General features: G+C 41.9%; 1 protein-coding gene across 4 annotated transcripts in view; it reads left to right on the forward strand.

The window, feature by feature from the left end:
- The window catches only part of ATF1 (activating transcription factor 1), a 63770-nt gene that overhangs the window by 10302 nt on the left and 26892 nt on the right, over positions 1-26576 (forward strand). The window contains exon 1 of one of the 4 annotated variants that reach the window (XM_059682929.1): positions 13142-13280. The exons of the other annotated variants lie outside the window; for them this stretch is intronic. Within the exon in view, the coding sequence (XP_059538912.1) occupies positions 13278-13280 (3 nt within the window). The 5' untranslated portion in view covers positions 13142-13277. Of the gene's footprint in view, positions 1-13141; positions 13281-26576 lie in introns of those variants that run through there. 4 annotated transcript variants of the gene reach the window in all.

Consider the following 26576-nt stretch of genomic DNA (forward strand, 5'->3'; position numbering starts at 1 on the left):
TTAAGTTTATCGGCAGTTTCTTTTTTTTTTTTTTTTTTACTTTTTTTTTAAAATATATTTTATTGATTTTTTACAGAGAGGAAGGGAGAGAGATAGAGTTAGAAACATCGATGAGAGAGAAACATCGATCAGCTGCCTCCTGCACATCTCCTCCTGGGGATGTGCCTGCAACCCAGGTACATGCCCTTGACCGGAATCGAACCTGGGACCTTTCAGTCTGCAGGCCGATGCTCTATCCACTGAGCCAAACCGGTTTCGGCTATCGGCAGTTTCTAGAAAGTTCTTGAAAAACCTTAAAAGTGTGGTTTTGAACTCTATATCCAATAGTTTGCTTTCCTCCATTTCTGTCATTTGAGTCCTGTTTCTTTGTCTTGGCATTTTTTTATGCTTTGCTGTGTCGATAGAGTGGCTTTGTGTGCTAGGTGTCCTATAGGGCCCAGTGGCTCAGCCTCCCCAATTACCTGAGGTAGACACTCTTGGTGCACCCCCTTGTGGGCTTTGTGCACAGTCTTGTTGTAGTTAAGCCTTGATTGTTGTAGGTATCACTGGGAGGATTTGACCTCCAGGCCAATTGGCTGTGAGAATCAGCTGTGTCTATGGTGGGAGAACTTATGAGCTGAAGACACCCTTATGGGGCTAGATTTGCTTCAGTGGGGCTTTGGTGCTCACTGAGTCTGCCCCCTGAGTGTGTCTCTTGTGGATAGAGGAGTTGTAATTGGATGGTCCCACTCTGACCACTGGGTACACTGGCTCTTGGATCTAAGGAGCTGCTAATCTACCCTCTGCCTGAGGCTACCCAGCAGAAGCCAGCTGTAAAGCAGTGCAAGTTGCCCTGGGGCCTTGGGGCAGCTGCAGTTTGTTAAGTAATTTTCGGATTACAAAGGGCCGAGCCTTTCATATGCAAAAGCCTCCGTGCATGGCTTGGGCGGGGTGGGGTTCCAGGGGATCAACAGGGTGGGCGGAGGAGCAATATGGCTGCTCTCAGTTCTGCCCTCAGAGGTCCGGGCAATCGCTGCGAGTGCCTCCGAGAGAAAGCTGCCCTCGAGTTCCTACGGATGCCATACAGTCCCGTTTCTCCCGTATGAGCCTGGGTCCCCAGAGACTCGCCCGGAACCGGAGCTCAGAGCCTGAGACTCCCTCCCGATTGAAAAAGACAGTCGTGTCCTCAACCGCCAGCCCTCTCCGCATGCACCTCCGCACCTTTGTATTTTACTTCCGCACCGCACCTCCTCTGAGTCTCTGTATGCTTTTCTCTTTCCTTCTAGTTGTAGAACTTCCACTCAGCCAGCCTTCCTGTGGTTCTGGATGATGTCTGTTCCATCTTTTAGTTGTATTTTTGAAGTGGTGTGCGAGGCAGCAATCTCCGGTGTTTACCTATGCCGCCATCTTGGTTTCTCTCTGGCGTCTTTCTAATGTGTAAAGCAATGTTATTTCTCTCACTAATTTTGGAGAGAAATTTAGTTGTGTTAATGACAATATTTTATTTATACTAACATAATGGAGTTATGGTTGTTATTTTAAAATGAACTTAAATATTTTTCAAATTTCTGTTTGAATTTTACATGAAGTATTGGTAGATAAAAACCCACATAAATAAAGGTTCTTTGAGGTCATTAATAATGAGTAAGAGTGTAAAAGGGTCTTGAGACCAAAAAGTTTGAGAAACAGACACCTAAAGGGTCAGTCTTTCAAGCTTGATGCATCCTTCTCTGTTATTTGGCTATATCTGTGAAGAACAGTATCTTCTCCAGATGGCTCTGGAAAAACAATAGGTGGAGTCTTCCAGTTACCTTTCTTTTATTAGAGCCCTTCACAAAAACGTTCTAATGCAGTTAGCTTACTTCTGTATCTCAGTTATTTTGGTTACCTGTGAGTGTATTCCAAATTTCCTTAGAAACATATTTATAGTGAGGTAGAATAAGTACATTTCTAGGTAGTAAATAGTTGTGTAATGATTTTTAAAAATAACATCACTGTGGCTTGACTGTTAGACTCTAAGTTTTGTAAGGAAACAGTATCTAATATAGCAATATTTATTCAATCAGTTTTAGCGGGGAGTACAGCAGTGAACAAAAGTCTCAGCTCTCATGGAACTTACATTCTGGTTTTGGGGAGACAGGCAATAAAGTGAATATCAGTTGGCAGGATATGCTGTGGAGACTAAGAAAAACAAGGTAGGAAGGATAGGAAGTTATTGGTGGGGACATGGGCTTGCCTTTTTATAGAAGGTAGTGAGAGAAGTCTTGTCTGTGGAAATACCTCTTCAGTTATATGGACCAATAGTTGTAAAACTCTGAGACTGACAGGCACTTGACATGGTTAAGGATCAGCAAGGAAGCCGATGTGGTGGAAGAGGGAGGAATGAGGAGAGTGATACGAGATGAGGCAGAGAAGGGGGTGGAAGGGGAGAGATACATTTATTAGTTGCCGCTTCCCTACATTATACAACAGATAATGTAGGCCTTATATGTGACTGTAAGATTTTTGGTTTTTAAATCTGGGTGAGATGGGGAACCTTTGGAGTATTTTGAGAAAGACATTAACTGACTGATATTTTAATATGATCACTCTGGCTGCTTTTTGAAAGTGGAAGCAGGAAAACCAGTTAGGAGGCAGTTATAACAAAGTGCATGGAGACAGTAGTGGCTTAGACAGTGGTATTGAGATCAAGTTAGTGTCTCCATATGATTTGTAAAGGCAACAGTGATTGCTTTTAGATTCAATGTGGGTTTTAGAGATAAAAAAAGTAGTTAAGATTGACTACAGTTTTTGATTTGAATAACTGTAAGAATGGAGTTGCCATTTATTGACATGGACAACACTGGGGCATGTTTTTCTTTTCTTTTTAAGGAGATGTTGGCAGTTAGGAGTTTGGCTTGTAAAGTTTGTGATACTATCTGTATTAGTTTTCTATGTTGCAAAAACAAATTACCACAAATTTAGGGCTTAAAACACATTTATTATCTCACAGTTTCTGTGGAGTCAGGCATGTCTTAGCTGGATCTCTGCTTCAGAGTTTCACCAGGTTACAAGCAAGGTGGCTAGTGTTGGGTTCATATCGGGAGACTAGACTGGAGAACAATCTAAGCTCACTCACATTGTTGGCAGAATTCATTTTGTTGCAGCTGTAGGACTGAGAGCTTCAGGTTTCTATTGGCTGTTGATGGGAGGCCACGGTCAACTCTTAAGAGTTCATTTGCAATTTGCTGCCATGTGGCCCTCTCCATAAGCAGTTCATAGCATGGCAGCCTGCTTCTTTTTTTTCTATCCTCACCTGAGGATATATTTTCCATTGATTTCTAGAGAGAGAGTGGAAGGGAGGGCGGAGGGGGTGGGGAGAGACAGACAGACGGATATCGACGTGAGAGAGATACATCTATTGCCTCCCACATGCGCACTCCTACTGGGGCTGCAACTGAGGTACATGCGCTTGACCCAGAAGTGGTCCTCCAGCTGATGCTCTAACCATTTAGCACCACTGGCCAGGCTCCTGCTTCAAAAATATATATATATATATTAATTTTCCCCATTATCATTTAGCCCTCCATACCTTCTCACTCCCCTCCCCCCCCCCCACCCCACAATCACCACTCTGTTGTCCCTGTCCCTGAGTTCTTTGTTTTCTTTTGTTGCTCAATCCCTCCACATTCCCTGCTTCCCCCTCTTGTGCCCCCCCTCCCAGCTGTCACCCTGCTCTCTATGAGTCTGGTAGCCTGCTTCCTTTATTCCAGCAAGAGAGTGAGAAGAGAGTCTGCTAGCAAGACAGTCATGTAATATAACATAATCAAGGGAATGATATCCCAGTCCTTTGCCATAAAACATAACGTAATCATGGGAATGGTATCCCATCATCTTTGCCTTGTTCTGTTGGTTAGAAGTCATAGGACCCTCCCACAACTCAAGGGGAGAGGATTACACAAAGACATGAACACCAGGAGGAAGGGATAATGGGGGCCACCTTAGAGTTTGTCTGCCAAACCAAACAAGTAGATTTGTCCAGTCGGCAGTTGGATATATATGGTCTGGAGTCCAGGGGAGAGGTCCAGACTAGAAATGTAAATTTAGGAGTTGTGGATATATAAGTGGTATTTAAACTCATGAGGGTGATTTCTGGCTTCCACTAGGATGTAGAAAGAAAAAGTATTTTTTTTTAAACTATATTTTATTGATTTTTTACAGAGAGGAAGGGAGAGGGATAGAGAGTTAGAAACATCGATCAGCCTCCTGCACACTCTCCACTGGGGATGTGCCCCAAACCAAGGTACATGCCCTTGACTGGAATCGAACCTGGGACCCTTCAGTCCCCAGGCTGATGCTCTATCCACTCAGCCAAACCAGTCAGAGCGAAAAAGTATTTTTTATAAATATATTTTTATTGATTTCAGAGAGGGAGGGAAAGAGAGAAACATCAGTGATGAGAGAGAATTATCAATCGGCTGTCACCTACATGCCTCCCACTGGGGATTGAGCCTGCAATCCAGGCATGTGCCCTGACTGGGAATCAAACCATGAACTCCTGGTTCATAGGTCAATGCTCAACCATTGAGTGAGTATCTTTCACAGCCAGGTGAAAGAACGAGTATTGATCTTACCCTAAAATCAGAAGAAACTAACTTCTCTCAATCCATCAGAAATGGGATATGGTCATGGCTTACCTGTAGTAGAGGACAGGAAGAAGGCAGGTCTGTCATACGGGGAAAGAACAGTTCAGCTAAATTTTTAATGAATTGCTAACGTCTAATTGTAGGCTAGCATGGGAATAGAACTCTTAGGAACTGCAGACACTAGGATAGATAACACCCACTTGTAGGCTTTTCTCCAAGGACCTTCAACAGTTGTTCCTGAGGAAGATTAGGAGAAGCAAGGGAGACCAGGGGGAGCCTCACTAGGTGGTACAGGCCTGCCTGGACCCCTTTTCCCTGTCGAAAGCAGCTTTAAGCAATAGGGGAAGGCAATAAATCCCATTTTCCATTGTGACTGGCAGATGTGAAAAGATAAAGAAAATCCATAAACCCTGAGGGAAGGGCAGGAAACTATCCTAGGTTCAGACCATTAATTTTCTTCCTACTGGAAGCAATCCCCATCCACTAAAACTCAGGGTTGTAGGGCCTGAGACTGGGTCAGAATAACAGAGCACCTTTCCCCTGCTAGCAAGTAAATCAACAGCAGTTTACTCCTGGGGAGGGGCTAGAATATGGAGAGGGACTCTGGGGCAAGTGCACAGAGAAAGCTTGAAGTTGAGGGGGGAGTAAGAACATGGAGAAAAACTCTCTGGCAAACCAGCCTCCACTCTAAACAGTAGGTTACAGGGGAGGAATTTGAAGCTGGAGGTGCATTTAAGGTAATCATAACAAGAAAACTAAAACCCAACTCAATCTAAGTAGATTGACTCAATCCCGACCCTCTCTTACCCCCCTCCCCCACTAAAGCTAGTAGAAGAATTTTCACTACTCATGCAAAAATTATGAAACATGTACAGATAAGCAAAACAAACAAACACACACCCCACTGTCAAAAGTAAAAATAATAAAAAACTCAGGATGACCCACCTGCTAAAACAAAAAGAGAGTACATTTAAAATAACAATGAATAACATATTAACGGCTCTAGTGTAAAAGATGGACATGTATGGATAGATGGTAAGTTTCAGCAGAGGAATAGAAACTGTATGTCAACTGGAATCCTATATAATAAGAGGCTAATATGCTAATTGTCCCCTCGGGAGTTTGACCGCTCAATATGACGTGCACTGACCATCAGAGGGCGGCACAGAACGAAGGAAGGCCCCGATCAGCCCTGATCTCTGGCCAGGCCTAGGGACCCTACCTGTACACGAATTTCAGGCACCAGCCCTCTGGTGCTAGAAATAAAAATTATGACATACATGGAGTATGTTTGGGGGCTTATTAGTAGACTTGACACAGCCAAGGAAATAATTGGTGAGCTTGAAGATAGGTCAACAGAAATTATCCAAACTTAAAGAGAAAAAAATGTGGGGAGAACAACAACAGAGCATCGCAGAGCTGTGGGACAATATCCATTGAACAGAAATATAATTAAAATCACAGGACTAGATGAGATTACTGTAGAACGAATATAATCAGAAGGAGGTTAATAGATTTCTCTCTGAGGCTTTCTAAATTTGGCGTTTGGGCCTGGGCCTGTCTCAGCGTCGACCTATGAACCAGGAGGTCAAGGTTCGATTTCCAGTCAGGGCATATGCCTGGGTTGCGGGCTGGATCCTCAGTAGAGTGTGTGCAGGAGGCAGCCGATCAATGATTCTCTCTCATTGATGTTCTATCTCTTTCCCTTCATCTCTGAAATCAATACAAAAAACTTTTTTAAAAATAAATAAATTTGGATTTTGGGGAGATTAAATGGGGGTGGTCAGTGAGGTAAGATGAAAATCGAGAGAAATTGGGATCCGAAAATTAAGAATGAGGTGATGGTCAACTGTACAATGCTGCTGGTAGGTAAAATGAGGAGTAAAACATAACTATTACACAGTCGAGCCTCATTATTCAAGGATTCTGTATTTGCAAACTCACATACTTGATCAACTTATTTGTATCCTCCAAATAAAAACTCACAGCACTTTGGGGTCATTAGTGGAGATGCACAGAATGGTGAAAAATTTTAATCACTTGATGTACACCTTCCCAGCTGAGGTTGAAAAGACAGTGCTCTGTCTTATTTTAGCTCTCATTCTTTTTCTTTTTTTTAAATATATTTTTTTGATTTTTTTACAGAGAGGAAGGGAGAGAGAGAGTTGGAAACATCGATGAGAGAGAAACATCGATCAGCTGCCTCCTGCACACTCCCCACTGGGGATGTGCCCGCAACCCAGGTACATGCCCCTGACCGGAATCGAACCTGGGACCTTTCAGTCCGCAGGCCGACACTCTTATCCACTGAGTCAAACCGGTTTTGGCTTTAGCTCTCATTCTGTAAACAGTTCTTCTTTTTGTGTTCTAGTTAGTGCCATGTTTTTTTGCATTTTTGTACTCTTTGTTGGTGATTTTGCTATTTAAAATGGCCTTTAGGCATAGCAGTGAGTGTTGTCTAAGTGCAAAAAGACTGTGATATATCTTATCTACGTAAGGTTACAATACATGGGTTAAATTAGTTTCATTCAGGCATGAGTTCTAGTGCTATTGACGGTGAGTTCAGTGTTAATGAATTAATAATGTATGTATTTAAATAATGTGTCTTTCGCCCTAACCAGTTTGGCTCAGTGGATAGAGCATCAGCCTGCGGACTCAAGGGTCCCAGGTTCCATTCTGGTCCAGGGCATGTACCTTGGTTGCGGACACATCCCCAGTAGGGAGTGTGCAGGAGGCAGCTGATCGATGTTTCCCTCTCATTGATGTTTCTAACTCTGTATCCCTTTCCCTTCCTCTCTGTAAAAAAATCAATAAAATATACTTAAAAAAATAAAAATTATCATTCTCCCCTTTAAAAAAATAATAATGTGTCTTTAAACATAAAACAAGGGCATATATTGACCAGTTGGTGAAAATGTGCCCAGGTTTGCAGGAAGCTGGCTGTGTATTTTCCCTGGGAGCAGTGGTTCAGAATTTGTCAATTCAGTGTACAAGGTGACTTTATGGAACATAGCTACCACAAATCACAAGAATGGACTCTGTTTGGCAACAGGGAGTTAGTTGATTGATAATCTCGAAAAGAGCTATTTCAGTTTGAGTGGGGATGAAAATCTAATTGGATCCAATAGTGCATGAAAAAAAGAGAGGAGAGAAAATGAGTAGACACAAGAAAGAAAGAAAAATAAAGAAAATGAGTAGATAAACTCATTGACCATAAAATGGATAGACAACTTCTTTGAGGATTTCTTTTTGCTACAAAATAGAGCTAAAAAGTGAAGTTTCTGGAGGGGGTTGTAGGTTATGGAAGTTTTGTTTTTATTATTTTTAAGATGGAAGTAATAGACTATTTGTATACCAGTGGGAATGATAAAGTAGAAGGGAAACATTTGATGATACAGGAGAGAGAGGGCAATCCTGCAATTATGTCCTTGAGGAGGGAAGATGAGAATTAGTAGAAAAAATTGTTTTGTATGAGCACAGGCACATCATAATAAGAAAGAAAGTAAATAGATTAGGCAGGTAGATTTGAGATAAGATACCCTAAAGTTTTCTTTTGATGGCGTCTTTGTTTTTCAGTGAAATAAAATATTTTGAGAAGATACAGATGAAGGAGAAAGGATGAAATAGTCTGCCAGGACAGTAGGGTCATAAGTGGACTAGGGATATGTAGTAGGATTGCTGGAGAGCATTAAAGTCCACTTGAGGTTACTGATCATGGATTTGTTAACGTAAAAAAAAAACCCACTGAAACCTGTAAAGAATTTTTGTGAGTTTATGTGAGCCAAACTGTCGACATATGCCAGGAAGCAGAACCTCAACAAATTGAGATAATGCTCCGGAGAATGGCGGGTTACATACATATTTATACATTGCAATCAAAGGAAACGGAGGTAGGTGAGTTACATGAAATCCATTGGTGATAGACTAGAAAGGTGGGAGAAAGCAAAGCAGGGAAACCCTGGGATTGGATAAAAAGTAAAATGATAGACACATACTTAGGTGGGTGAAGGAATTTGTGGTATCTGTCCTGGAGCCCCAGGCACATTAGGTTGTGCCCCAAGAGGGTCCAGAAAAAAGGAAGTTACAAGTTACCCAGACATTTCAAAGGGTATGTTATCTTAGATGCAAAAAGACAGGCTCAGTTAAGGTAAAGGTTGACCTTGTTGGTGAAGATACCGGCCTAGAATGTAACTATAACTGCTTTTAGTTGACGTTTAATTTCAGACCATCCTTTGTGCTAACTTTGGGTCTCTGAGTTTGCAAGACTGCCATGCAGGCCTTCCCTGAGCTTGTCACGTTAGCGTGTGGCCCCTTTCATCCACAGATTTAAAGAGATTAAGTTTAGTTGTGTGTTTTTCTCCAGATTCAGGTATTTGCATACAGGTTACAGGCATAGAGTAGTTGAGGTAGCAGGATTGTTGCTTAGTCAAAGAACTACAGTGAAGCAAGAAAAGACAAGGATATTGGAGGTGTATCAGATGTAATACTGGACTGTGAAGTTTAAGCTGTATAAGGAAGTGGGGATTTGATGGGTCAAGAGCAGGAAAGAGGGTAGGCTCAATGCATTATAAGTTCCTATGGAGTCTAGGAATTGTTAAGAGTCCAATAGTAGAGGTAGTGAGTTAGAAGTAAGTGATACTCAGAGAGAGGGATACTTGAATTTGAGATTATGAAGAGTTGCATTTATTGGTAATGATAAGGTTTAAGTAAGTGGTTCTCAACTGGAGTGGTATTGGTCCCCCACCAAGATGTCCAGAAATTTGTAGGGGTAGGGATGGGTTGCCACTGGTATTTCATGGACAGGGGCAGAGATGCTAAATGCTTTGCATTGAGCAAGATATTCCTGCACATGGAAGAATTGTTTCTAAACAGACATTTGAGAAATGTCTGTTTATGACAATCAGAGTGGGTGGCTGAGGAGGGTGGAAGACCAGGCTTTGTAGGAGAGGAATCAAAAACAGGCTTTGTAGGAGAGGAATCAAAAACAGAGGCTTGGGCATGGAAGGATAGTGGATGTTGCATATTGAAATCACCACAAATTGTATCAAGAGTAGTATTGGAGAGAATAGAGTGATTAGGGTATTAAAGTCTTAAAGAAATGAGGGCACACGACACCACACAGTCTGCTGCTATGAGTCTCAAATTTAAGAGTTTTCTGGAAGGAATTTGAATGGACAGTGCTCTGAGAGTAGCAATGAAGAGCAAAGGAAACACCCATCCTATCTATAGGATCATGGTAGATAAGTGCAGGAGAGAGCCATCAGGGAGGCAGTGTTCATCAGTGGAGAGCTAAGGTTCAATTATGGCAAGAACGTGAAGGAGAGGGACTCAATTCTTAATAAATTTCATTTCATTACAAAGTGTATGTAGATTGAGAGGCAGTCTTGCTTTATGGACACAACAATGGATGCAATCAGCTCTGGTTTGAATGGTGATTTTGTTACTTAGTAACTCTGGAACATTGACTAAGTCACTTAACTTATTTATTTATTTTTTTGTCACTTAACTTATTTAGACTTGATATTCCTCGTCTGGAAATTAAGGGCATCAGACTTGATGAACTCGAAGGTCTTATCCAGCTCATAACTTCCAGTAATTCTCATGTTGTAGGTGAATTTGTATACTTGAACCATGTGACAATGATGGCAGAAACAGCTAACGTTTATTGAGCGTCCATTGTTTGCCGGGTGCATTTCTAAGCATTTTACATGCTGTAATGTCTTCAACCCTTATCAGCCTCCCTACCTGCTTTTATAATTCCCATTTTAGAGGTCACACAACCAGTAAAGCTAGAGACAAAATTTGAATTTCAGCCATTTGACTGCTGTCACAGTTTGGTTTTCCTAGGAAGCTGATTATGAGATGGAGATTAGCATTCAGAAGTTTTATTGGGGAGCCCTCTAGGGATTACCACCTTTGGAATGGAAAGAAAGGAAGACAAGGAACCAGGATTCAGGATTGAGCAGAGGGAGGATTCACTCTCCATGAAGGCCTCAACTAACCCCATATCTTTAGCTAAGATAGTTCTTTAAGAATTGGGGTAAGGAGCCAGCCAGGTCTTTGTATCCCTGCATGCACCAGGCATTGGATCTTGAGAAGGGGGGAATGTGCAACCTGGAGCAGGGTGACTCTCATCATCCAGGGCAGTTCCAAAGAGAACTGACAACTGAACACTGTCTGCCAGCAGCTGGGGAATAAGTCTTTAACTAGGGAAAGGGGATCTGAGAAATATATCATAGTGTCTCCTACAACTCCAGAGTCTGTAATCACCAGTCCTTTGTTTCCTTGAGGCAGAGGATGAGGAAAGTGAGGATAGTTAAAGAAATTACATATGACTTGACTCCAAAACATTAATGTTTTTTTAATTGATTTCAGAGAGGAAGGTAGAGGGAGAGATAGATAGGAACATCAATGATGAGAGAGAATCATTGATCGGCCGCATCCTGCACACCCCTAACTAGGAATTGAGTTTATAACCTGGGCAGTGCCCCAACCAGGAATCGAACCATGACCTCCTGATTCATAGGTCGACTGAGCCATGCCGACTGGGAAGCTCTAAAACATTTTTAAAACAGAATGATCTTCATTCCATTAATAATTTTGACTTGAGCCCTGACCGGCTTGGCTCAGTGGATAGAGCGTCGGCCTGCGGATTGAATGGTCCAGGGTTTGATTCTGGTCAAGGGCATGTACCTTGGTTGCAGGCACATCCCCAGTAGAGGGTGTGCAGTAGGCAGCTGATCGATGTTTCTTTCTCATAGATGTTTCTAACTCTCTAACCCTCTCCCTACCTCTCTGTAAAAAAAATCAATAATATATATATATATATTTTTTTTTTTTTAAATATATATTTTTAAAAATAATAATTTTGACTTGAGAATTTAACCCAAGGTTTGTCCAGGGATATGCTAAGAATGTGTTTGTGTGCAACAGAGCTTTTGGTAATCCTTTCTTACCTGGAAATTCTCCATCTAATGTCTTGGATATTCTTGGTCATCTGGGTTTTACTTTTTGGTAAAGACAGATCCTCCTGTAGAGTGAGTTAGAAATCTAGGTGAATTTATTTGGATGTTTCCAGCAAGATGGTATAGGGAAGTAGAAGAATAATTTTTCTTTATTTGCTTAACAAGGTCTTTCACAGAGCCCAAAGTTTTAAATTTTGATTAGGTCCAATTTATCAGTTTTTCCTTTTATGGATTGTGCTTTTCGTATCTCAGAACTCTTTGCTTGCCAGAACCGGTTTGGCTCAGTGGATAGAGCATCGGCCTGCGGACTGGGGGGTCCTGGGTTCGATTCCGGTCAAGGGCATGTACCTAGGTTGCAGGCACATCCCCAGTGGGAAGTGTGCAGGAGGCAGCTGATCGATGTTTCTCTCTCATCGATGTTTCTAACTCTATTTCTCTCTCCCTTCCTCTCTGTGAAAAATCAATAAAATATATTAAAAAAAAAAAAAAGGAACTCTTTGCCTAGTCCTATACTTCAAAGATTTTTTTTCTCCTATTTTTTTCCTGAAAGTTCTATATTTTACATTTAAGTCCATGATTCATTTTAAGTTATTTTTTAAAAATGTTTTTATTGATTTCAGGTAGGAAGGGAGAAAGAGATAGAAACATCTATAATAATAAAAGCGTAATATAAAAATTGACCGAATGGCTGAACAGCGGAATGACCGTCTGGATGTCCTTCTGGACAACCTTCCGGACAAAGCTGGGCTGCGAGAGCCAAGGCAGCCAGGGCTGGGAAGGCCTACTCTTGCACGAATTTTGCATAGGGCCTCTAGTCAATGATGAGAGGGAATCATCGATTGGTTGCCTCCTGCATGTCCCCTGTTGGGGATCGAGCCCACAACCCGAGCATGTGCCCTTCACCGGAATCAAACCTGGGACCCTTTGGTCCACAGGCTGACACTCTATCCACTGAGCCAGCAGCGGCACGGTGCATGAATTCGTGCATGGGTGGGGTCCAGCCAGCCTACCCCGATCTGGGCCTTTCGGGCTGGCCAGGGGGAGGGGCCACAGGCAGTTGGCCAGCAGGCCCCGCCCTCTGGTCAAACTCCCGTGGAACTCTTGGTTGAGAGGACAATTTGCATATTAGCCTTTTATTATATAGGATTATGTTTTATTGATTTTGGACTTTATTTGTTGTTAGTATTTAACAAGGCAATTGATTTTTGTTTATTGATCTTGTACCTTGCAACATTGCTGAACTCACTCTAGAAGGAATGATTTTTTTTTTTTTACTATTCTATGGGATTTTCTATATAGACTGTCATGTCACCTGAAAATAGAGATAGATTTATTTTGTCTTTTCCAATCTGTATGCATGTTATATTTTTTTCTTGCCTTATTGCACTGGCCAGAACTCTGTTGAATAGAGTTATAAGAATAGATATCTTTTATTTTTTTCTAATTTTAAAGGGAAAGTATTCATTCTTTTATCATTAAGTCTGATGTTAACTATTTTTTTATGCAGTCTTTTTAAAATTTTATTTTAGAGAGAGAAAGGGAGAGAGAGAGACACCCAGACAGACATCAATGAGAGGGAAACTGATCGGCCACCCCCTGCTGGGGATTGAGTCTACAACATGAGCATGTGGTCTGACTGGAAATCAAACGAGCCACCTCTCGGTGCATGGGACAGTGTTCAACCAACTGAGCCACACCAGCCAGGGTTATGGTAGGTGTTTTTTAATAGATGCTCTTTGTGAGTTTGTGTAAGTTCCCTTCTGTTCCTAATTTTACAAGAGTTTTTTTCATGAAATAATGTTATATTTGTCAGATGCTTTTTCTGCATCAATTGTTGTCATTGCATGATTTTTTTCTTTTACCTGTTAATGTGGATTACATTGGTTGATTTTCAGATGTTAAACCAACCTCATATACCTGAAAAAGCACTTGGTTATGGTGTTACATTCTTTTATATGTGCTGGATTCTATTTGCTAATATTTTGTTGAGGATTATTGCATCTGCATTCATAAGAAATATGGTGGTCTATGGTTCTCTTATTTTCTAATGTCATTGGCCTCATAAAATGAGCTAGAAAATATTCCTTTATCTTTTCTAGAGAAGATTATACAAAATCATTTTTCTACTGAAAATGTTTGATAAAGCTCTCCAGTGAAACTCAGGCCTGGAAATTTTTTTGGAAGGGTTATTCAGGCTATTACATCTTATTTAAGTTTTAGCAATTTGTGGTTTTCAAGAAGTTGATGCATTTCTTCTGTGTTCTCAAATTTATAAATATAGTTTTCCCTTGTTACCCATTTAATGACTGTGGGACATATATTGATATGATATTCCCTGTCTCTTTATTTTTTTAAACCTCACCCGAGGATATTTTTTTCCTTGATGTAGAGAGCATGCAAGGGAGGGGAGGGAGGGAGAGAGAGAAACATCAATGTGAGAGAGACACATGGATTGGTTGCCTCCCAACAAGTGAGGGATTGAACCTGCAACTCATTGTGAACCAAATCTGTGACCCTTCTGTGCTCGGGTCAATGCTCTAACCACTGAGCAATGTCGGCCAGGGCTTCCCTTTTTCTTTACTTATATTGGTGATTTGTGTCTTCTCTTTTTTCTCTTTGTCAGTATTGCCAGAGGTTTATAGATTTTTTTTTAAAAATAATTAAATCTTTATTGTTCAGATTATTACAGTTGTTTCTCTTTTCTCCCCCCATAGCTCCCCTCCACCCGGTTCCCACTCCGCCCTCTGCCCTCACCCCCATCCCCCACTGTCCTCATCCATAGGTGCACAATTTTTGTCCAGTCTCTTCCCACATCCCCCACACCCCTTTCTACCCCAAGAATTGTCAGTCCACTCCCTTTCTATGTCCCTGATTCTATTATAATCAACAGTTTATTCTGTTCATCAGATTATTTATTCACTTGATTTTTAGATTCACTTCTTGATAGATTTGTATTTGTTGTTCATAATTTGTGTCTTTACCTTTTTCTTCTTCTTCCTCTTCTTAAAGGATACCTTTCAGCATTTCATATAATACTGGTTTGGTGGTGATGAACTCCTTTAGCTTTTTCTTATCTGTGAAGCTCTTTATCTGACCTTCAATTCTGAATGATAGCTTTGCTGGATAAAGTAATCTTGGTTGTAGGTTCTTGGCATTCATCACTTTGAATATTTCTTGCCACTCCCTTCTGGCCTGCAAAGTTTCTGTTGAGAAATCAGCTGACAGTCGTATGGGTATTCCCTTGTAGGTAACTGAGTTTCTTTCTCTTGCTGCTTTTAAGATTCTCTCTCTGTCTTTTGCTCTTGGCATTTTAATTATGATGTGTCTTTTTTTTTTAATTAAATCTTTATTGTTCAGATTATTATATTTGTTCCTCTTTCCCCCCCCATATCTCCCCTCCTCCCAGTTCCCGCCCCACCCTCCGCCCTCACTCCCCACCCACTGTCCTCATCCATAGGTGCACGATTTTTGTCCAGTCTCTTCCCGCATCTCCCACACCCCTTTCCCCCCCCCCCAAGAATAGTCAGTCCATTCCCTTTCTATGTCCCTGATTCTATTATAATCACCAGTTCATTCTGTTCATCAGATTATTTATTCACTTGATTCTTAGATTCACTTGTTGATAGATGCATAGTTGTTGTTCATAATTTGTATCTTTACCTATTTCTTCCTCTTCCTCTTCTTAAAGGATACCTTTCAGCATTTCATATAATCCTGGTTTGGTGGTGATGAACTCCTTTAGCTTTTCCTTATCCGTGAAGCTCTTTATCTGACCTTCAGTTCTGAATGATAGCTTTGCTGGATAAAGTAATCTTGGTTGTAGGTTCTTGGTATTCATCACTTTGAATATTTCTTGCCACTCCCTCCTGGCCTGCAAAGTTTCTGTTGAGAAATCAGCTGACAGTCGTATGGGTATTCCCTTGTAGGTGACTGAGTTTCTTTCTCTTGCTGTTTTTAAGATTCTCTCTTTATCTTTTGCTCTTGGCATTTTAATTATGATGTGTCTTGGTGTGGTCCTCTTTGGATTCCTTTTGTTTGGGGTTCTCCGCGCTTCTTGGACCTGTAAGTCCATTTCTTTCACCAGGTGGGGGAAGTTTTCTGTCATTATTTCTTCAAATAGGTTTTCAATATCTTGCTCTCTCTCATCTTCTGGCACCCCTATAATTCTGATGTTGGTACGCTTGAAGCTGTCCCAGAGGTTCCTTACACTAACCTCGCATTTTTGGATTCTTTTTTCATTTTGCTTTTCCGGTTGGGTGTTTTTTGCTTCCTCGCATTTCAAATCATTGACTTGATTCTTGCGCTCCTCTGGTCTGCTGTCGGGAGTCTGTATAATATTCGTTATTTCAGTCCGTGTATGCTTAATTTCTAGTCGGTTCCCCAACATAACATCGAGGGTCTCAATAGTTTTCTCGTAGATCTCATTAAGTTTATCGGCGGCTTCTAAACAGTTCTTGAGAGACCTTAAAAGTGTGGTTCTGAACTCTATATCTTCCATTGACAATTTTGTCCTGTTTCTTTGTCTCCGAATTTTGTTATGCTTCCTTGGTGCACCCCCTAGTGGTCTTTGTTCGCAGTCTTATAGTTAAACCTTGATTGTTGTAGCTAATACCAGGGAGGGTTTGACCTCCAGGCCAAGTGGCTATGAGAATCAGCTGCGTCAGCAGTGAGAGAACTTCTGTTCTCTAGGGAGGTGCTAATCTAGCCTTTGCCTGAGGCTATCCGGCAAATGCCTCTGTGCAGGGCTTGGGCGGGGCGGGTCGCACAGGATCAACAGGGTGGGCCGGAGAGAGCAGTTATGGCGGCTCTCAGTTCTGTCCCCAGGGGCTCTGCCTCTCTGAGTCCCAGCACCCCCTGCAAAGCTCGGTGAGAAAGCTGCACTCGCTCTGACTGAAGCCAGACAGTCCCGCTTCTCTCGTTTGAGTCTGGGTCCCCAAAGACTCACCTGTATCTAGAGCTCAGAGTCTGCGACTCCCTCCCCATTGAAAACGCCAACCGCGCCCTCCGCCGCCAGCCCGCTCCGCGCACTCCGCACCTCAGAATTTGACTTCAGCCCCTCGCCTCCTCTGAGTGTCCGCATGCGTTTCTCTTTCCTCCTAGTTGTAGGACTTCCACTCAGCCAGCGTTCCTGTGGTTCTGGGTGATGTCCCTTCCGTTTTTTTGGTTTCACTTTTGAAGTAGTTGTTCAAAGCAGCAAACTCCGGCGTTAACCTATGCCGCCATCTTGGTTCTCTGACCCTATGATGTGTCTTGATGTGGTCCTCTTTGGATTCCTTTTGTTTGGGGTTCTCTGCGCTTCCTGGACTTGTAAGTCTATTTCTTTCACCAGGTAGGAGAAGTTTTCTGTCGTCATTTCTTCGAGTAGGTTTTCAATATCTTGCTCTCTCTCATCTTCTGGCACCCCTATAATTCTGATGTTGGTTCGCTTGAAGCTGTCCCATAGGCTCCTTACACTATCTTCATATTTTTGGATTCTTTTTTCATTTTGCTTTGCCGATTGGGTGTTTTTTGCTTCTTTGAATTTCAAATATTTGGCTTGATTCCTGCAATCCTCTAGTCTGCTGTTGGAGCTCTGCATAATATTCTTTATTTCAGTCAGTGTATGCTTAATTTCTAGTTGGTCCTTTTTCATACCCTCCATGGTCTCACTAGATTTCTTGAGGATCTCACTACATTTATCGGCGGTCTCACCCGTCTATTTGAAGGTCTTACTAAATTTGTCGGTGGTTTCTAGAAAGTTCTTGAAAAACCTTAAAAGTGTGGTTTTGAACTCTATATCCAATAGTTTGGTTTCCTCCATCTCTGTCATTTGCGTCCTGTTTCTTTGTCTTCACATTTTGGCTGCTATCCTGTGTTGATAGAGTGGCTTTCTGTGTTAGGTGTCCTATAGGGCCCAGTGGCTTAGCCTCCCCAATTACCTGAGGTGGACACTCTTGGTGCACCCCCTTGTGGTCTTTGTGCACAGTCTTGTTGTAATTAAGCCTTGATTGTTGTAGGATCACTGGGAGGATTTGACCTCCAGGCCAATTGTCTGTGAGAATCAGCTGTTTCTGCAGTGGGAGAACTTCTGTGCTGGAGACACCCCTCTGGGGCAAGACTTGCTTCAGTGGGGCTTTGGTGCTCACTGAGTCTGCCCCCTGAGTGTGTCCCTTATGGATCTGATGAGTTGTAATCTGGATGGTCCCACTCTGACACTGGGTACACTGGCTCTTGGATCTAAGGAGGTGCTAATTTAGCCTCTGCCTGAGGCTACCCAGCAGGAGCTACAAAGAGATCTGCAGATTCCCCTTCCTTGTTTGGGGTTTGGAGGTGCCCAGATGAGGCCCAGCTGTGAAGCAATGCAAGCTGCTGTGGGGCCCTGGGCCTTCTCTTGGAAGTTCTGGGTTTGTCTGGCCCAGCTGCAGTTTGTTAGGTAATTTTCAGATTGCAAAGAGCCAGGGCATTCATATGCAAAAGCCTCTGCCGCAGCTTGGGTGGGGCGGGGTCTCGGGATCAACAGGGCGGAGCAAACAGCTATGGCTGACCCTCAGCCCTGCCCTAAGGGTACCCGAATCTCAGTGTCCTGGTAATGGCTGCAAGCACCTCCGAGAGAAAGCTGCCCTCGAGTTCCGAGTTCTGCCTGCTGCCAGACAGTCCAGTTTCTCTCCGTATGAGTCTGGGTCCCCAGAGACTTCCCGGAACTGGAGTTCAGAGCAGTTGGGAGCTTGTGACTCCCTCCCGATTCAGAAAGACAGCTGCGTCCTTAAGTGCCAGCCCTTGCCATGTGCACCTCCGTACCTCTGCACTTTACTTCTGCAGCTCCTCTGAGTCTCAGTGTGCTTTTCTTTTCCCTTCTAGTTGTAGAATTTCCACTCAGCCAGCCTTCCTGTAGTTCTGGATGATGTCTGTTTTGTCTTTTCGTTGTGTTTTTGAAGTTGTTGTGGGAGGCAGCAATTTCCAGTGTTTACCTATGCCACCATCTTGGTTTCCTCAGAGGTTTATAGATTTTAGTGATTGTTCCCTAAAGAACTAGCTTTTTGTTTTATTGGTTTTTCTATTATTTTCTAGTTTTTAATTTATTTTATTTCTACTCATAATTTTTTTTTAAATATATTTTATTGATTTTTTACAGAGAGGAAGGGAGAGAGATAGAGAGTTAGAAACATCGATGAGAGAGAAACATCGATCAGCTGCTTCCTGCACACTTCCTACTGGGGATGTGCCTGCAACCCAGGTACATGCCCTTGACCGGAATCGAACCTGGGACCTTTCAGTCCGCAGGCCGATGCTCTATCCACTGAGCCAAACCGGTTTCGGCTACTCTTATAATTTTTATTCCCCTCTGCTTACTTTGGATTTATTTTATCTTTTTCTAGTTTCTTTTTTAAAAAAATACATTTTTACTAATTTTTAGAGAGGAAGGGAAACATTAATCTGCTGCTGCCTCCTGCATGCTCCCTACTGGGATTGAGCCCGCAGCCCAGGCATGTGTCCTGACCGGGAATCAAACCAGTGACCTCTCGGTTCACGGGACGATACTCATCTAACTGAGTCACACCAGCCAGGGCAAGATTACTGCTTTTTTAGTGACTATCCCAATTACAGCATGCCTACGTAGGAAAGTCTAAAAGTAATGAATACTTGCCGAAACCGGTTTGGCTCAGTGGATAGAGCGTCGGCCTGCGGACTGAAAGGTCCCAGGTTCGATTCCGGTCAAGGACATGTACCTGGGTTGTGGGCACATCCCCAGTAGGAGATGTGCAGGAGGCAGCTGATGGATGTTTCTCTCTCATCTATGTTTCTAACTCTCTATCTCTCTCCCTTCCTCTCTGTAAAAAATCAATAAAATATATTTTAAAAAAAAGTAATGAATACTTTAGTCTCCTCTCAGATGATCCAGTGACCTTAGAACTTCCTAACTTATCATTGTTAGGACTTAATTTTATCATTTTACCTTGTAATCCCATAAAACATCATATTTATTTTATTTAGTCAGCATTGCTTTCCCCTACCCCCACATATTTATCACGTTTGTTGCTCTTCATTCCCTCTTACATACCTAAGCTGCTTTACTTTTACAACTTCCATTACGTTATGTTTAGGTATGGAAATTTTTTTTTATCCACATGGGCATTATTAGGCTTCTTGAATCTATGAATTGGTGTCTATCATTATTTATATAACATTTTCAGCCATTATCTCTTCAAATTTTGCCCCTGATCCACTCTTTGTCCTTCTCACTTTATCTTCTATCTCTTAACCCATCCTATGTTTTCCATCTATTTGTCTGCCTGGGAGATGATTCTTACCTGTCACCTAGCTCATTAATTCTCCCATTGGCTTTGTCTAAACTGCTGGTATATCTGAACAATAGGTTTTTTAAATTTCAAGTATTTTATCATTATTTATAGAACATCTGTTTGGTTCTTTTTCATATCTATTATAGTTTTCTGTTTCCTGAAGATATTTTAAAGTTTGTCTTAAAATAAGAGAATCTACTGGGGTTTTTTTGAACACAGTAAGCATAATCCTATATAATAAAACCCTAATATGGAAATTGACTGAAGAGCAGAACGACCGGTTGCTATGATGTGCACTGACCACAAGGGGCAGACGCTCAATGCAGGAGCTGCCTCTGGTTAGGGGCAGCTCCTGCCTTGAGCATCTGCCCCCTGAGAGGGAGGGAGGCTACTGGTGGCAGCAGTGGAGAAGGGTGGCGCCAGGCCATCAGCCAAGGTGGGTGCCAGTGGGAGCCCCCCGGTCGCCCCACAGAGGGCCCTGATCACCAGCCAGTCCTAGGGATCCTACCCTATATATTGGGAACAGTCTCTTAGATTTAAAAATTAAAACCTGGCAAGGCAGCATGCCTTGCCAGGTTGGGGGTTAATGGGAAATGAGGACACATTTGTAATACCTTAACCAATAAAGAAATTTAAAAAAAAGTAAAACCTGCAAGGCTACTCTAACACTGAAAAAAACAGGATGATGTAGTGATGACATGCATGGACTCTGGCTTGCACATTTTGTGGTCAGCCCTGATTCTGACACTTATAACTGTGTGACAAAGACAATTACTTAACCTCTCTGCTTCAGTTTTTCCACCCATAAGATGGGGAAAATGGTACTACTGCCTCAGAAGGATTGTGTTACATACTACTTTTTATAATCAGGGCAAAAAAATGTAGCTGCCCATATAACAGCAAGATGCCTTTCACTGCCGGGAGCCGGTCCATGCTTGCTGTTTCAAGGGACCTGGCATATATGGCATACGGTTCTTAATATGTTTGCTCACCTTCTTGGCGCTGTGTTTTAACCAAGATCACCTCTCCGAGAAAGGTTGTTTCCCCAGGTAGGAATTTTTCCCTGAAGTCAGGGAGGGGATGAAACTCCTTAACTAAGTGGCAGGCGGGTAGTTAATCACTACAAACAATCATGCTTAAGCTACGTAATCTTTACTCCCTGGAATGGAGATAAGAAACGCCCTAACCTTTGTAATAGAGATTGATAGGATTGAATCAACTGGTATAAATACAGATGTAACAAGACAGCAAGACACAGAACTTAGAACAGACTCAACAAGACAGAACTTCAGAGACAGAATTCAGAAGACAGAACCTACGCGGAACCTGGAGATGGAGGAGCTTCGCTGGAGAGAACATGGCAAGGGATCCTGGACTGAACCTGACTGCAGAGGCTGGCAAGAGAGCCTGACTAGAACCTGGTGACTGAACCTGGCTGGAGAACCTAGCAAGAGAACATGGACACAGAACCTCTCTGGAGATCCAGACCAGAACTTGGCTGGAGATCCTGGCTAGGCTACTGATCAACTGAACGTTGTCTCCGTGTCATTCCTTCTTCGCCGACTCCGTCCACACCTTTGGGGACCCCTGGACCTGCTGGGGTTGGACCCCGGCATTTCACCTGTATGAAAAGTATGGTCACTGGTGCATGCAGTGTCCTGAATTGTGAGAGGGATGTCCGACTGCCAGTTTAGACCCGACATCCCCCAAGGGGTCCCGGATTGTGAGAGGATGCAGGCCGGGCTGAAGGCCCCCCCCCCCCCCAAACCCCCCTTCCCGCATGAAATTCATACACTGAGCCTCTAGTTCTTTAATCTGTTTGATGATGTCAATACCTAAAATCACTAGGGTCTGATTCTGCTGTCTATTTTTGCTTCATGCTCAGGTGCTTTCTGTGACTGGTTATTTTTTATTCTTTACTGTCCATTAATCTTGAAATATTGAAAGGGAGTTCTTTGTGGCCAAGGATGAGAGTGCCTTTCTCCCAGAAGAATTTACTATTCCTCATACCTGAGGGACTATTTTAGGGTTTGAGGCTTTTGTCTTTTTGGTCCATAGTGATGTTAACTTGGGCTATAAATCTGCTGGAGAGCTAGTTAAATCTTCCTCAATCCTTTCCTCCCCCACACCCACACAACTTTCCTTCTGTTACCTTACCCTGAGTGTGTAGCCCTTTGGAAGTTCCAGTTTAATAGGGATCTCCTATCTAACTAGAGCAGTGGTTCTCAACCTTCTGGCCCTTTAAATACAGTTCCTCATGTTGTGACCCAACCATAAAATTATTTTCATTGCTACTTCATAACTGTAATGTTGCTACTGTTATGAATCGTAATGTAAATATCTGATATGCAGGATGGTCTTAGGTGACCCCTGTGAAAGGGTCGTTCAACCGCCAAAGGGGTCGCGACCCACAGGTTGAGAACTGCAGATCTAGAGAAAACCCTGGTCTTTAGGTCTCTCTCTCTTTTGAGAACAATTCAGGTCTGCCTTGATAGGTGATTCTGTTTACTTTACTTGTTTTTGCTATAGCTCAGATTTTGGCCTGGTAATTTAGAATAGAGTCTTTAGAATATAAGTGAAGCACAGGACAGAGAAGTGTCAAGAAATGTGAAGTGTCTGAGACTTGACCCTGCAAGCTAATAAGCTAGATTGCCTCTCATGGATGCTGACAGAAGACATGAGAATGCTGGTTCAGAGAAAATTGACTTTATAACTTGTTGCACAGCAAACAGCATGAGCTTCATGTTTGCTCAGTTCCCCTTTCCTTCCCAGTTCCATGGGGTAATGCAGAGTTGTTCAGATGCTGTACTTGGAGTGGGTTTGTATCATTGCTGAGTGGGACTCCAAGCTTAGGAGACACCAAATTTTTAAAGAGAGCTGTTAGCAAACCTGTCCAACCTTTATCCTCAAGGAAGACTTACCTTTATTATTCTGGAAAGCAAACAAATCTGCCCTTTGCCTTGAAGGGAAATCTAGTTTGTCACCCAAAGCTGTTCACCATGTCAACATCCTTGAAAAGATAGTCCAGAACAAAAGTTGTCAGTGCCTCTTCTCAGAATATTCACAGAAACATCCTTAGAGAATTGTCTTTCAACCAGAAGGATGTAACAATATATCTCCTTTTTGTCCCACCCTCTCCCTGTTTCTGTCTTCCCAACATTTTTTTCTAGATGACAGCAAACTAGATGATTTTATTCTTTTACTTTTGCCATACATATTCCCCTTCTTTTTGCACACACACACACACACACACACACACACCCTCCCATACACTCTCGCATAGATTTGTTTGGTGTGAAATTTTGCTTTTCAGACAGGTTTTTAAGAACAAATAAATGCCATATGTTAAGATGTGTGTACAGAAACAGTATATTCAAAACTTTTTAATTAGTATCTTTGTGATTGGCATAGAAGGCAGTAACTATGGCTGTTATCTGGGTTTTTTGTTTGTTTTTTATCTTGAAGGTCTGTCATAGCACCTGGCCTGTAGGTAACATTTATTGAGTTTTATTATCTGTTTAATCCAGAATCTTAGTCCTCATATTCAAAATATAATAGTGCCTAGATTTGCTTATCTAATCTCTCCCCACTCCAGTACTCTAGAGTAGTAGTTCTCAAAACATGGTATACATTCCCCATCATTGGTGGTATTCCAGATCCCTTTAGGTAATGATAGATGGATGAATATTTCTATTTTATTGTGTTGAATTCAAAGACATTATATCTCTTATTTGAAAGTTGGGAAATTGGCTGAAACAAGATGGATTGTCAACAATGAGAACGGCCTTACTAAAATTTAGAGAGAGAAAACATTTCTCCCTGGTCATGCTGGCCTGAGGAATCTGGGAAGGTTGACATTATCTCCTGCGCCTTACCCCTTATTGTTGGTTGGTTGGCTGGAAATAAGAAAATTGGTCAAATGTACTGAAGTGAGGAAATACCGAATTCAATTTAGAAAAGTCAAAGATATACCCAGAATAAATGATAGGAATAACTCCACTAAATTATAATGTCCAAAATTGGGAGATATTTCATTAATTCAATGCTTTATTTAGGATCTAATGTGCCAGTTGGGATAACAACCGGACTGAGAATACAGTGTGGAGCAAAAAGAGGCAAGTTCCTCATTCATGGCACTTGCTGTTAGTGGAGGAGACAGGAAATAGGCCAGATATTCACCAAGATGCAAAACTAACTCTGAGAAGTGCTACAAAGGATTGTACATAGAATACATAGGATAGAATGAGAGACTATAATAGGGAATTTGACCTGTTGGGAATAAGACAGCCTTGCTTGAGTTGTGATCTGAAGGATAAGTAGTTGCTAACTTTCCAGGAAGTAAGGGAAGACCTTTCTAGGCATGTAAGGGAATATCTATGCCAAAACCTTGTGGTGGGAAAGAGCATGAAAAGTAGAAGGGACTATCACTCTCTACTGTGGGCAGAACTAGGGGAACATGGTTTCAGATGAAGCAGTCATTCTATGCAGGGATTTGTGTAAACCAGGGTGAGAGTTTTTAGATTATTGGTTTTAATTTAAAAGATAATATTTAAAAGATAATATTTAATAAAAACATTTTTCCTCTCATTTTTATAGTTAACCATGTAGTTACGGCAAGTGGTACTGGTTTTTATAGTAAGGCTTTTTTTTAAAATATATATTTTATTGATTTTTTTTACAGAGAGGAAGGGAGAGGGATAGAGTTAGAAACATCGATGAGAGAGAAACATCGATCAGCTGCCTCCTGCACACCTCCTCCTGGGGATGTGCCCGCAACCAAGGTACGTGCCTTTGACCGGAATCGAACCTGGGACCCTTCAGTCCGCAAGCCAACGCTCTATCCACTGAGCCAAACCAGTTAGGGCTAAGGCTTTCTTTTTAAGTACATTTGAGTTTACTAATAAGTGAATAATTGTATAGGAGATAATATGGTTTTGTGGTTCTCCTAAGAGCATGCTGTTGAGTGAATTTTTTTTAAATTTTATTTCAGAGAGAGGAATGGGGAGAGATTATAACATCAATGATGAGAATCACTGATCAACTGCCTCCTGCACGCCCCCTACTGGGGGTTGAGCCCGCAACCTGGGCATGTGACCTTGACTGGAATCAAGCCTGGGATCCTTCAGAGTCTGCAGGCTGACACCCTATCCATTGAGCAAAACCAGCTAGGGCGAGTGTGAATTCTTTACTATAGTACATTTTAAGGGTTTATTATGTGTAATTCCTGGATGTCCAAGGGTCATTTGAATCTTTTTCTTTTTTTAGTCCTCACCTAAGGATATATTTATTGATTTTAGAGAGAGAGAGGAAGAGAAACATTCATCAGTTACCTCCCATATGTCCCCTGACTGGGGATTGAACCTATAACCTAGATATGTGGTCAGTTGGTTGGAGTGTCGTCCCATACACCAAAAGGTTGCAGGTTCATTCCCTGTCAGGGCATGTAGGGGAGGCAACTGATTATCTGTCTGTCTGTCTGTCTATCTATCTATCTATCTATCTATCTATCTTTCTATCTTCTCTCTCCCTCCCAACTTCCCTCCCTCTAAAAAATTAAATTTTTAATTAAATAAAATTTAAAATCAGTCCCTCAGTCACACTAGCTACATTTAAAATGCTTGATACTCACATGTGGCTATTGACTACCATATTGGATAGTTTGGACATAGTTTCATCATTGCAGAAAGCTCGGTTAGTGCTGAAAAGTGATGAGTGGAGGCAGTCATCTGTGTTTCGTGCACCTTTGAGAGAAATCTCAGGATTTAGATGATCCACTTTGAGAGTGAGGGTAGGAAGACACCAGGCTTTGGGAGCCTGAGTAATGAGCATTTTGTATTTTTGAGGTTAGAACAGTGGTAAGGGGGAAGGATAACTGCAAGCTAAAACAAAATTTGGTGCTTTTTTCCCCCTTTCTGCCTGCCAGACGCATAGTCTGCACAAAAATCACTAAGATTGCCAGAAACCTGGAGAAATTATTGCTTTTATTCTTTTAGAAATGTAAATTAATCCCATTAAGGTTTTCCCCATTAGTTGAGTGAGTGGCTTCAGTTGGAGTCTGAAAGGTAAGGGGACTCTTGTTTGTTGTTCTTTCAGTTGTTGTTTTTCTTTGTTGTTTTATTTTGTTTTTAGATTTGGACCCTTAAGATTTGTGAATTCTGTTTATTTTTACCCTTTGGTTTCTGTAGCCCCCTATGGAGTACTATCAAAGCGAAACAAAGCTGGACACTTATTAAAGACAGTAAGATGGATTTCATTCAGATTAGTGTAGTAGGGAAGAAAGACACCAGCATAAATTAAGCTCAATTTTGCTGAATCAAAAGGTGGGAGCCTTTTTAAACACTGGAGTGTGCTAGGTGTTAGGTAGGGAAGTTGGTCTTTGTGATGAGGGCATCTGTTTTACTAATTGGTGTTTATCAAAGTTAGACTCCTACCCTCCCACAGAGACAGGGAGACAAGAGCCCTATCCTTCTTGGTGATTACATTTCAAGGGATTGTCCCGAAATCCTTGAGAAAGACATATCTGGGTTGTAGAAGGATTTCCTGTTAAGGATCAGAGAAAGGATTTATAACTGCAAGTTTCCTAAAGTAAATGGTCCAAGGAAAATCAGGTCAAGGGCCTATAGTCAGGTTTTGGTTAAAACAAACAGTAAATTCTTTTGCAGCATTGAACTTTCTTGGGCCTGCATTTTAAGGGGCTGGTGGTCATCCTAGGGACATGACCTTGAGCT

This window comes from Myotis daubentonii, chromosome 2, assembly GCF_963259705.1.
Source record: "Myotis daubentonii chromosome 2, mMyoDau2.1, whole genome shotgun sequence".
In the NCBI taxonomy this organism is placed as follows: Eukaryota; Metazoa; Chordata; class Mammalia; order Chiroptera; family Vespertilionidae; genus Myotis; species Myotis daubentonii.